Here is a 12906-nt window from a genome sequence, read left to right as displayed (position 1 = left end):
AAATAAATAAGTAAATTAATTAATTTAAAAAAAAAAAAGAACTCTGGAAAAAATGTCTCTTAAAAAAAAAAAAAGAAGCAGACCTGGGGACAATGATCCAAGTACATGTAGACTATGTGAGAGGTGATGGAGGTAAGACAGGGAAGTGGATAAAGCAGTAAATGGTGGGTTATCCAGTAAGTCACCATGATGGGCAAGCTGGGGAGCTCTGGAAAGCAATGTAGAGCATGAACCCCAGAGTTCTCCCAGTAGAGGGGCAAGTAAGCTAGGGTACTCAGCCATCAACTCTACTCAGTCAGTGGTTGAGGGCTGCATCCAGGGGTGATAATCCCCCAACTCTTCCAGCCTGTCCTGCCAGAGAAAGCCATCAGGCTAAAAGACACAGGTCCTAACAGGCAGGGTCCATCCAGTGAGCACAAAAACATAAAGAGCTGGGGGGATGTAAGCAGGACACTGAGTGTCTGCTACACACGCCAAAGGAGATGCCATCCAAGGGATGGCAAACCCTGGGCATTGATGGCACTAGGCAATATATAATATCCCCCCACTGTATTTCTACCCAATTTAAGGTTGCCAGATTTAACAAACCAAAACCAAAACTGAAAAAAAGAGTGCAATATTTGGGACACACTTACACTAAAAAATTATTTGCTGTTTGTCTTAAATTCATACTTAACGAGGCATGCTGTACTTTATTTGACAAGCCCAGCCCAACTACCTGGGGCTCTGGTTGAGGGCTATCTTCCCCAGTTTATAATCTTTGCCATACCTTCCACAACCTGCTTATACTATTAAAAATGGAATGGAAGGACTTCCCTGGCGGCGCAGTGGTTAAGAATCCTCCTGCCAATGCAGGGGACACAGATTTGAGCCCTGGTCCGGGAAGATCCCACATGCCGCGGAGCAACTAAGCCCGTGCGGCACAACTACTGAAGCCCACGTGCCTAGAGCCCGTGCTCCGCAACGAGAGAAGCCACCGCAATGAGAAGCCCGCGCACCGCAATGAGTAGCTCCCACTTGCCGCAACTAGAGAAAGCCCGCGCACAGCAACAAAGACCCAACGCAGCCAAATATAAATAAATAAATAAGTAAATAAATTTATTAAAAAAAAAATGGAATGGAGGTCAGGTGCACAGATCTGGCAATTCCTATACTCTTACAGTACTTGTAATCATATTAATAAAATCAAGTCCTGAAAGATAGTGAAACTGACAATGCTATCAGCATCTAACTAATGTCCCAGGGATCATTATGGGTCAAAACCCAATTATCACCAACTTTTATCAATGTACATAGGTACACAGCATAGCATTGTGGCTGAAAGCCAAGTTTGTGGAGTTAGACTCCTTGAGTTCAAATCCTGGCTCCTTGAGTTCAAATCCTGGCTCTGCTACTTGGTAATCAAGTGACCTCTGGAAGCCTCAAAAATGAGGGCTTACATTTTCCTCATCTGTAAAATGGGGATGATAATGGCCCTTACCTAATAGATTATTATGACATATTCCAAATAGAGCACTCTTGGTAGATTTCAATAAATGTTAACTATTAAAAATTAATAACAATAATAATGAGAGTTTCAGGAGATAAAAATTTACCAGGGATCTTGCCATTTGGAGTAGAGGGACATCTTGTTTATCTCTGTCTTCACACTATGCATAAATTCCTCCAGGAAGGCCAGAACTGAATCTGACCACTGCCCCTAGTCTAGTTCCAGAATCTGCCCCAAGCTCTGACTCTGTCTCCTGGGGCTGGTTGGAGACCATTCAGAAGGGAATGGTCTTGAGCAATGGTTCAGGAGGTAGAGGATCCAGGGAATTTCTGCTGAGAGGCTCTGAAGACCCCACTGTGCATCATTCCCTGCCACACTTGCCTTTAGAAATGTATGGTTCATTGTCAGACAGCTGGTGAGTGCCAGAAGCACTGGCCTCTGGCCTGGGCACTGGGACAGGGGGCCTGTTGGCCAAGTCCACGGAAAAGGCCTCATCATCATCCACTGTGTGATAAACATCTTCTTCCTGACCAAGATGGTGTACCTCCCTCTCCAAACTGGACATTCTCACGCTGTTGCCTAGAAACAGAGAGAAAGGTGACTGAAAGCAATTGTCAAACCCTGGGACCCCCAAGTCATGCAGCCAGCTGCCCTGGGACCCAGCCCTGCACATCAGCAAGCTGGCTGCCTCCACATTAGGTAGGGTCTGGCAGCCAACCAGGCCGGGGGCCAGCCCCACCTACCTGCACACCCACAGTAGTTGGCCCTGCCACAACAGAAAGGCCCATGTAGCCCATGTAGGGGGCACCACTAGAGCATATAGCTCTGGTGACCAGAGGGGAGTGTGCTACTGGGCCCCACAGACATCTGCTACCTAAGGCCACCACTCTAAGATTGGGAAACATCACCAAGCTACCTAATACACAAAAATTAAAAGAGAGAATTAGGCAAAATGAGGGACAGAGAAATATATTCTAAATGAAGGAACAAGAAAAACCCCAGAAGAAGAACTAAGCAAAGTGGAGATAAGCAATCTACTTGATAAAGAGTTCAAGATAATGATCATAAAGATGTTCAATGAACTTGGGAGAGGACTGGATGAACACAGTGAGAAGTTTAAGAAAGAGCTCGAAAATTTAAGGAACCAAACAGATCTGAAGGATACAATAACTGAAATTTTAAAATACACTAGAAGGAATTAATAGTAGATGAGATAATACAGAGGAACAGATCATTGAACTGGATGACAGAATAGTGGAAATCACTCAAGCTGAACAGAAAAAAAGAAAAATGAATTTAAAAAAATGAGGATAGTTTAGGAGATCTCTGAGACAACATCAAGCATACTAACTTTCCCATTATTGGGTCTCTGAAGGAGAAAAGAGAGCAAAAGGGGCAGAGAATGTATTTGAAGAAATAATAGATGAAATCTTCCCTAACCTGGGAAAGGAAACAGACATTCAGGTCCAGGAAGCATAGAGAGTCCCAAACAAGATCAACCCAAAAAGGTCCACACCAAGACACATTGTAATTAAAATGGCAAAAATTAAAGATAAAGGGAGAATATTAAAAGCAGCAAGGGAGGGCTTCCCTGGTGGTGCAGTGGTTAAGAATCTGCCTGCCAATGCAGGGGACACAGGTTCGAGCCCTGGTCCGGGAAGATCCCACATGCCGTGGAGCAACTAAGCCCGTGAGCCACAACTACTGAGCCTGCGCCCTAGAGTCTGCGAGCCACAACTACTGAGCCCACGAGCCACAACTACTGAAGCCCGCACGCCTATAGCCCGTGCTCCGCAACAAGAGAAGCCACTGCAATGAGAAGCCCACGCACCTCAACGAAGAGTAGCCCCCACTCACCACAACTAGAGAAAGCCCGCCTGCAGCAACAAAGACCCAATTCAGCCAAAGAAAAATAAATAAAATAAATTAAAAAAAAAAAAAAAGCAGCAAGGGAAAGGCAACTATTTAAGTATAAGGGAACTCCCATAAGAATACCAGCTGCTTTTGAGCAGAAATTTTGCAGGCCAGAAGGGAGTGATATCATATTTAACATGATAAAAATAAGCTTACAACCAAGAATACTCTACCCAGAAAGGATATCATTGGATTTGAAGGAGAGATAAAGAGTTTTACAGACAAGCAAAAGCTAAAAGAATTCAGCACCATTAAGCTGGCTTTACAGAAAGTGTTAAAGGGACTTCTCTAAGCAGAAAAGAAAATACCACAACTAGAAATATGAAAATTAAAAAAAGAAAAATCTCATTGATAAAGGCAAATATACAGTAAATATACAGATCAACCACTTATAAAGCTAGTAGGAAGGTTAAAAGACAAAAGTATTAAAATCATCTATATCCACAATAAGTAGCTGAGGGATACACAAAACAGATAGATGTGAAATATGAAATCAAAGACATTAAACATGGAGGCAGGTAAAAATTCAGGGTTGTGAGACTTCCCTGGTGGCGCAGTGGTTAAGAATCTGCCTGCCAGTGCAGGGATAAGGGTTCGAGCCCTGGTCCGGGAGGATCCCACATGCCGCGGAACAACTAAGCCTGTGGGCCACAACTACTGAGCCTGCGAGCCACAACTACTGAAGCCTGCACACCTAGAGCCCATGCTCTGCAACACGAGAAGGCCACCGCAATGAGAAGACCGTGCATCACAACGAAGAGTAGCCCCTGCTCACCGCACATAGAGAAAGCCCACGCACAGCAACGAAGACCCAACGCAGCCAAAGATAAATAAATAAAATAAATTAAAAAAAAAAAAAGAATCCGGCTGCCAATGCAGGGGACACGGGTTCAAGCCCTGGTCTGGGAAGATCCCACATACCACAGAGCAACTAAGCCCACGAGCCACAACTACTGAAGCCCATGTGCCTAGAGCCCCTGTTCCGCAGCAAGAGAAGCCACCGCAATAAGAAGCCTGTTCACCGCAATGAAGAGTAGCCCCCACTCACCACAACTAGAGAAAGCCCGCACACAGCAACAAAAACACAACACAGCCAAAAATAAATAAAATAAAACATAAATAAATTTTTTTTAAAAAGAAATAAAAGGAATCCAAATCAGAAAGGAAAGAGAAAACGGTCACTGTTTGCAGATAACATGATACTGTATATAGGAAATCCTAAAGATGTCATCAAAAAACTACTAGAACTAGTGGTGCGTCCCTGGTGGCGCAGTGGTTGAGAATCTGCCTGCCAATGCAGGGGACACGGGTTCGATCCCTGGTCCGGGAATATCCCACATGCCGCGGAGCAACTAAGCCCGTGAGCCACAATTACTGAGCCCGTGCTCTAGAGCCCGTGAGCCACAACTACTGAGCCCACGTGCCGCAACTACTGAAGCCCACGTGCCTAGAGCCTGTGCTCCACAACAAGAGAAGCCACCGCAATGAGAAGCCCACGCACTGCAACGAAGAGTAGCCCCCGCTCGCCGCTACTAGAGAAAGCCCGTGCACAGCAACGAAGACCCAACACAGCCAAAAAAAAAAAAAACTATTAGAACTAGTAAATGAATTCAGTTAAGTTGCAGAATACAAAATTAATATACAGAAATCTGTTGTGTTCACTAATAATAAACTATAAGAAACAGAAATTAAGAAAACAATCCCAATTACAATTGCATCAAAAAGAATAAACTACCTAGGAATAAATCTAACCAAAGAGGTAAAAGACCTGTACTCTGAACATTATAAGACATTTATGAAAGAAACTGAAGACAACACAAATAAATGGAAAGATATACCACATTCATGCATTGGAAGAATTAATATTGTTAAAATGACCATACTACCCAAGGCAAACTATGGATTCAATGCAATCTCTAAGAAAATACCAATGGCATTTTTCAAAGAACTAGGACAAATAATTCTAAAATGTGTACGGAAACACAAAAGACCCCAAATAGCCAAAGCAATCTTCAGAAAGAAGAACAAAGCTGAAAGTATCACACTCCCTGATTTCAAACCATACTATAAAGCTATAGTAATCAAAACAGTATAGTATTGGCATAAAAATGGACTAATGTAGATCAATGAAACAAATAGAAAGCCCAGAAATAAACTCATGCTTATATGATCAATTAATTTATGACAAAGGAGCCAAGAATACATGGGGGGCAAAGACAATCTCTTCATAAATAGTGGGAAAACTGGACAACATATATATAATCACTCTCCAATACAGCCTTGACTTAATAATACCTGTGTATGTTCCCCTATGTTCTCCTCCTTCACCAGAAAGTAAAGTCTCTTGAGGGTATTGATTATATCTTATTTTCCTTGTGTCCCCTAGCCCAACAACTAAAATAGTGCTTTGCTCATAGTAGGTACTCATTAAATTTTGGTAAAATAAAAATAAACAAGTGTATTTAAAATGAGATTTTGCTAAAGGCAACTTGTTTACCCAAAGCAGTGGCTCCAGTGGTGGGAACTTCTGGCTTACTTGTAATAGGCTGATGGGGGAGCTCATGGGAATAGAGTGCCTTCAAGCACACCATGTGCCATGTACATGGCAGCCCATTCCTTGAGTGGAGCAACCCTCATAGCGAGCCAGGCAATATCTTACATTTATTTCTCTTTCCCTCTTTTTGCTTCCCTGCTCACTGCTGCAATTTACCTTCTAAAAACTTGCGGATCATAGAATCCTTAGTGGTCCGAGAGAAACCATCTCCAGGGATTGGATTAGATGTACTGGCCTGAAGCATTTCAACATCTAGAAGGGAAAGGAGACTAAGAGTTTATATGTTGTTCTTCCACACAGGCAAGGACATTTTATAAGTGGATATACAAGGTTTGACAAATCAAGAGATTCAAGAATTCATTAAACCATCCATCTACCCATCCATCCATCTAATCACCCATGCATCCATAGGTCCATGCATGCATCCATACATCCAATTATCTACCTACTCAATAAGGACACTCAGTAAATATGGGGTATAAAGGAGAGCAACATGTACAACCTTCAGGCCCTTTCCTAGACCACAGGACTCAAAAGGTATAGATATGCTCATTTGTGTTTGAAAGAATTAGCTTAATTTTTAAATATATAACTGTAGTCTTTATAACAGCAAAAAAAAAACCGACAACAACAAATAATTGGAGGCAGAAACAACAAAGAATAGATAAATCGTAATTTATTTAAACAATGAACCATTTTCAACAGTTAAAAAGAATGTATGGGAGCCACTCTATCAACATAGTACCATCTCAAAAACATAACAACCAGAACTCTATTTTTAGGTCATTCATGCAATTGGTCATTTATAAGGAAGAAGCACATAGACCTTTGGTTTTTCACTATTAAGCATAAACCCATGGGGACCAAAACTGTGTGTGAAAACTATTCAATTGACACAGCAGATTCTACTAAAACCTTAGTAACCAACATTACTTTACGTTACTATATGACTCTGAAGTATGCATTTTGGGAGCAAAATTTCAGCCTTGTGTTAAAAGTAGAACTTTGATAATATCAAGAGGTTGCGTTCAGTAAGGCATATCACACAGTTACTGGGGACTTGTTTGCTTAGGCAAAATATGTAGTTTGAAGTTGAATAGTATACTTTGAGAAAAAAAATCATTTGAATTTAATCAGTACACACAGATATACTGTTCCTACTACTTTGATCTTTGGGGACCAGTTAAATACAGTCTGGTGAATTTGTATGAAATATTTATATTTATATCACATTTTCCAAGAATATTAATTGAAAAGAGGTCATGGTCATAAAGTTATGTTAAGGATAATGAACTTCACGTGACATAATCCTAGTTTTGAAACAAAATATCTGTATGTACATAGAAAAAAAGCCTGGAAAGAAATACATCAAAATGTATATAGTGGCTATTTCTGAAGTAGTATGGATAGGTCATGGACATTTCAGACCATGGATATTTTATTTTCTATTTTACACTTTTCATTGTCTTCGAAATTATCCATAGTGGCTTCTGTTGCATTCATATATGAGAAAAACCCTATCAGCACTTTTTTAAAAGGCCTAGGTAATTATGAGCAAGTATGTACAATTAGATTCCCAAAGCAAAAATAATTTCAGGTTATTAAAAAAAATTATGGCTCACCTGTCAATTACCAGATTACTGATTTTTTAATTATAAAACATACTGATTTTTTTTTAAATTTATTTATTTCTTTATGTATTTATTTTTGGCTGCATTGGGTCTTCCTTGCTGCGCGCGGGCTTTCTCTAAGTTGCGGCGAGCGGGGGCTACTCTTCGTTGTGGTGCGCAGGCTTCTCATTGCGGTGGCTTCTCTTGTTGCGGAGCACGGGCTCTAGGCGCACGGGCTTCAGTAGTTGTGGCACGTGGGCTTCAGTAGTTGTGGCTCGTGGGCTCTAAAGTGCAGGGTCAGTAGTTGTGGCGCACAGGCTTAGCTGTTCCGCAGCATGTGGGATCTTCCTGGACCAGGGCTCAAACCTGTGTCCCCTGCATTGGCAGGTGGATTCGTTTTTTTTTTTTTTTAAAGGAACTCCTTTATTTATTTATTTATTTATTTTTATTATTATTATTTTTTGGCTGTGTTGGGTCTTCGTTTCTGTGCGAGGGCTTTCTCCAGTTGCGGCAAGCGGGGGCCACTCTTCATCGCGGTGCGCAGCCCTCTCACTATCGCGGCCTCTCTTCTTGCAAAGCACAGGCTCCAGACGCGCAGGCTCAGTAGTTGTGGCTCACGGGCCCAGTTGCTCCGCGGCATGTGGGATCTTCCCAGACCAGGGCTCGAACCCGTGTCCCCTGCATTGGCAGGCAGATTCTCAACCACTGCGCCACCAGGGAAGCCCTGGCAGCTGGATTCTTAACCACTGTGCCACCAGGGAAGTCCATACTGATTTTGAAACTTTCCAGTGACCAGATATTACATTATTACATAGCATAGCTCTTACCCGACCTTGTTTCAACCTTTGACAATCTTTTGATAATCTAAATATAAATTTTGTGACCATAAAACAAAACAAAACATAATGTTGAGTGAAAAAGTTGCAGACTGGTGTTTGCAGTATATAAAGTATTTTATATAAAGTAGTTTTCAGTATATAAAGTAGTTTATATAAAGTTTTAAGGCCTATAAAATGATACTACATGTAGTTTATGAATTCATAAATATCTAGTAAACATATGAAAACATGCTGAAATGCTGGAAAGGATAAATGTTGAGTTCATGGTAGTGGTTACCTCTGGGAGGGAGGGAGGACAATCAGGTTCCAGAGGGGGTTCATAGGGGGCTATAATACGTAATTTTTTAAAAAAAGATCTGAGACAAAAGAAAAAAAAACACATATTCTTGATGAATCAGAATCTTCAAGAAATACAACATTTTTGAAAATTAATATGCTACCTTTTGCCCCCAAAAGGGGAAAATAAGATTCTATTTTTGTATTTTCTTGTATATGCAGAAAAAGAAACTCTGGAAGGAGATATAAGAACTTAAGATCAATGGTTTCCTGGAACTAGAAAGATGACAGACAAGGACTGGAAAAAGGTTTTTTTCACTGTTCATCTTTTTATATTCTAGTTTTTTTATCCTATTTAAAAAATAAAGGAAAGAAATGCAGAGCTCTGATCATGTTTTTGTTACCTTAAATATTATCCAAAAAAAGGGACGATAAACCAATTCCCTTTTTCTACCTTTTCAGTTTAATGTTTCTTGAAATATGTGCAGTGGAGACATTACATTTAATATAATGTACCTTGATACCCTCTGGTCCAAAGCCCTGTGATTCCAAATGAGTAAACTGTTAATTCAGTGAACTTCTCTTGTCAACACTGAATTCTATAAAGTAAACTGTAGAGAGATTAGGGTGACTGTACTGATCCTGAAACATACCTAGAAGTGTTTTAATTTTAAAAATAAATTTCTGGGACACCCCTGGTGGTCCAGTGGTAAGACTCTGAGCTCCCAATGCAGAGGGCCCAGGTTCGATCCCTGGTCAGGGAACTAGATCCCACATGCATGCCGCAACTAAGAAGTCCACATGCTGCAACTAAAGATCCCACATGCCGCAACTAAGACCCGGCACAGCCAAAATAAATAAATAAATAAATATTAAAAAAAATTTCTAAGAACTCACAATTCATTCCTTAAAAATTCAAGACCAGAAAAATGTCACTTATTTGAGATTTCTATTTAAATTGCTTAATTGTGGTTTTATGGAACATGTTTCTCATGGAGTTAGAAAACTGGGAAGAAAGACATATCCTACAGGTGTGCCTTGCTGGGAGCAGGACCCTCCTCTACCCTCCTGACTCCTACCCCTACAATCCCTCACCCCTTAGCTGCCTGACCCTGACCCAGCCAACTTTTGAGACTCTTCATTCACAAACCAATAAAACACAGAGGAAAAGACCCCGAAGGAAAGACTTGCTTGCATCAGACACCCCTAGAGATGAGGGGAGGGAGAAGTTTTGTGGGCCTATCGTTGGGCTCTGTCATGCCCAGTGCTGCATCCTCCAGGAAACCACAGCCCCCTCAGGCTCCAGCATCTCTAAGAACCTGGTGAGGGCAGAGCAGCGTCAGGACAGTTTCAGTTTTCAATCACCAATAAACAGATCTCCCAGGCTGGCAACACCAGAGCGCAAACCTCACACACACAATCGGCCACCCCCACTGCCAGTGGTAAAAGAGACATGCACGGCCTAGCTATTTCACTAACAAAGTTCAGTTTGAGACAACTGATTTCCACATCTGAGATGTAGCTGCAAAATTGAAGGAGCTACAAAGAGTGTTGGAAAAACAAAATGTAGAAGAAAAATGGAAACAGCAAGAGCAGCCCTGGCTGGACCTGGCATGCTTCTATAATAAGGATGCGGGCTTCTTTCCCTGGTACTATGACCCTATCATAATGTGCTGAATTTTATGTGGGTTAAAGAAAGAATTTTAAAAAGAAAAGAGAGAAAAAAGAATGAGCACCAGTAATGACATGTCAATATCACGATCCTTTGCTACAATGCACTGAGGAGGATGCAACATCATTGCTATGGCATTCTTGCCCCAAATTTATAACCTCAGTCCAATCACAGAAAGCATCTGACAAACCCAAACTAAAGGGCATGCTACAAAATAACTGATTGGTGTTCTTCCAAAGTGTCAAGATGAGGAAAGACTGAGGAACTGTTACACGTTGGAGGAGACTAAGGAGAATTAACAGCACGCACTGCAGGATCCTACCTAGGATCAGCATCTAGTCCTACCTACGAACAGAAAAAGAACATTAGGGGGAAAACCAGTGAAATTTTGAACAAGGTCTGGAGGTTAGTTAGTGGAATTGCACCAATGTTAATTTCTCGGCTTTAGTAACTGTACTCTGGTTATGTTGAGATGTTAATACTAGGGAAATCTGGGTGAAAGGTATACAGGAAGGGTAGCATTTTTGCAACTTTTCTCTAAATCTAAAAGTATTTCAAAATAAAAAGTTTTTTTTTTTTTAAAGAAGAAGAACAGGTAGGAGGGAAAGAGATGAGAAAAGGAGAGGAAGAAATGCAACAGCAAAACTAAAGAAGCATAAGCCCCGGGAATGACCTATGCTGACCCTTTCCTGTCCACCTACACTACACAAGTCACCTTCCAGGGACTCCTGTGAGCCACGCACCTCTGGGTACGATGAACGAGGCAGGGCTAAATGAGCCACCTGTGACAAACAGATCTTTTTACTCTACGGTCATGCCTTCACTGGTGGTTAAGAGCATGATTTTGGAAGGAGAAAAACTAGGATCTGCTAAAGATCAGTCCTGAGACATTAGTAGAATTATTTCTCCTCCTTGAGGCACCCTAGAAGGATGGTGAGAGGTTTGGGCACTATGGTCAGAATGCATAGGTTCCAATTTTGACTCTTCCACTTCTGACTGTAGGACTACAACACCCACCCGTCCAACTGACTTTTAGATCCAACTTTTTGGATCCAGCTGATCATTTGGACTCACAAGATGACCGTGGGCCATGCTGGTGCCAGTCTACTCAGAAGGATGGAGGATACAGACCAGCAGGACAGTGCCAAGCGGCCTTCCTCATCTAGGGCAGTCTTTACACCAGTCCAGCAACTCTCACGCAAGGAGACAAGATCCATATCAGGCAGGTGGAGAAGCTGCCATGGTGTCTCAAAGGAGCAGCATTTCTCAACTCCGGAGTTTACTAGCAACTCCTGAGGCATTAGCTTCCAGGGTCCCCATAAGAGGCATCCAGAGACATTGCCCTCAGGGAAGCCCGAAGTATGGTGTCCTTTCAGGTATTTATAGTTTACATACAACTCCTCCCAGTTCCAGATGCAATTTACCACCAATTAGGGGTCATTTTTATCATAGGCAATGTTGCCTAGAGACATAATTGACATATGGCTCTTATCAGGTTACCAGGGTAACAGAGTGGAAGTCAACAAAGGTCAAATTCTCCTGCAGAAAGGGAAATGAGAGCTGTTACATTAACTCTTTGCCCACAATTATCTTGGGCCAAGTTGTTTACATCCTCTCAGGTTCTGTTTTCCTGTCTGTAAAATGGTGATAATAATAGTCCCTATATCATAGGTTTGTCACGAGTATTAAATGAGAAGCACAGTGCTTAGCACATAGGAAGTGCTAAATGAACGTTAGCTGCTATTATTACTGTTATCTTTATTATTAACTTCTACACCCACGCTAATGTCCTAAGTAGAGAACAATTTCAAAAAGAGGACTCAATTTGTACTTTTTAATAGTAACTTTGAAGTCAAGTCTCCTCCTTCAGAGTAATAAATGCTTATGGGTTAATTCTAACATCTGAATATCCACACATATTTTCAAATTACCTTTCCTAGTAAAGAATTACACCCAATCAATATTCTTATGTTGAATACACTTAAAGCATGGGGGCGTTGTAAGAAAACAAAGCATAAATCTTCACCATGGAATTACGTGTGGAAACCTGACTCACAAACAAGACTTGCCAGGCATTGTCTTGATCGTGGCTCCTGAACACCAAGTCCAGGCTGGACAGAGCTGGAGGCTTCTTTCCTCCTTGGCCAAGGCTCTGCCGCTGCAGTCCAGACCTGACTTGGAGGCCCCATGCCCATTACCTTGTGCTTTCCTGAGGCTTATCACATTTTTTATTAGAGGGCTCAGCAATGAGCACCAAGGGGAAATTCTAGCAGCTCTTCAATCCCTTCTGGCCCCACCCCATACTGCCGGGATCACAGGTAGAGGCTGATCTTAAGGTCAGAGCCTAAAGCCAGAGGATCTGAGGCTTGGCTGGAAGAGCATGATGGAGGCAGGGACACAGGGAGGAGGAGGATGGTCTGCAGACACATGAGAAGGCCTGGAAGTCAGCCGTAAAGGCCCTGACAAGGACTGGAGCCAAGTGAATGGTCTGCATTCAGGCGACAAACGTAAGTCAGAGAAAGGCAGCAGTCAAGGCCAGGCAAGCAATAGAG

At 41.9% G+C, this 12906-nt stretch overlaps 1 protein-coding gene across 1 annotated transcript in view; it reads right to left on the bottom strand.

Moving 5' to 3' along the window:
• Positions 1 to 12906, bottom strand: part of LOC132350387 (phosphoinositide 3-kinase adapter protein 1) — a 96615-nt gene that overhangs the window by 26960 nt on the left and 56749 nt on the right. Inside the window, exons 8-9 of the mRNA XM_059899561.1 lie at positions 6114 to 6209; positions 1871 to 2068 (exon numbers count right to left, since the gene is read on the bottom strand). Of these exons, the coding sequence (XP_059755544.1) occupies positions 1871 to 2068; positions 6114 to 6209 (294 nt within the window). The remainder of the gene's footprint in view (positions 1 to 1870; positions 2069 to 6113; positions 6210 to 12906) is intronic.

Source organism: Balaenoptera ricei, chromosome 16, assembly GCF_028023285.1.
Source record: "Balaenoptera ricei isolate mBalRic1 chromosome 16, mBalRic1.hap2, whole genome shotgun sequence".
In the NCBI taxonomy this organism is placed as follows: domain Eukaryota; kingdom Metazoa; phylum Chordata; class Mammalia; order Artiodactyla; family Balaenopteridae; genus Balaenoptera; species Balaenoptera ricei.
This window is presented reverse-complemented; position numbering and strand designations above follow the sequence as displayed.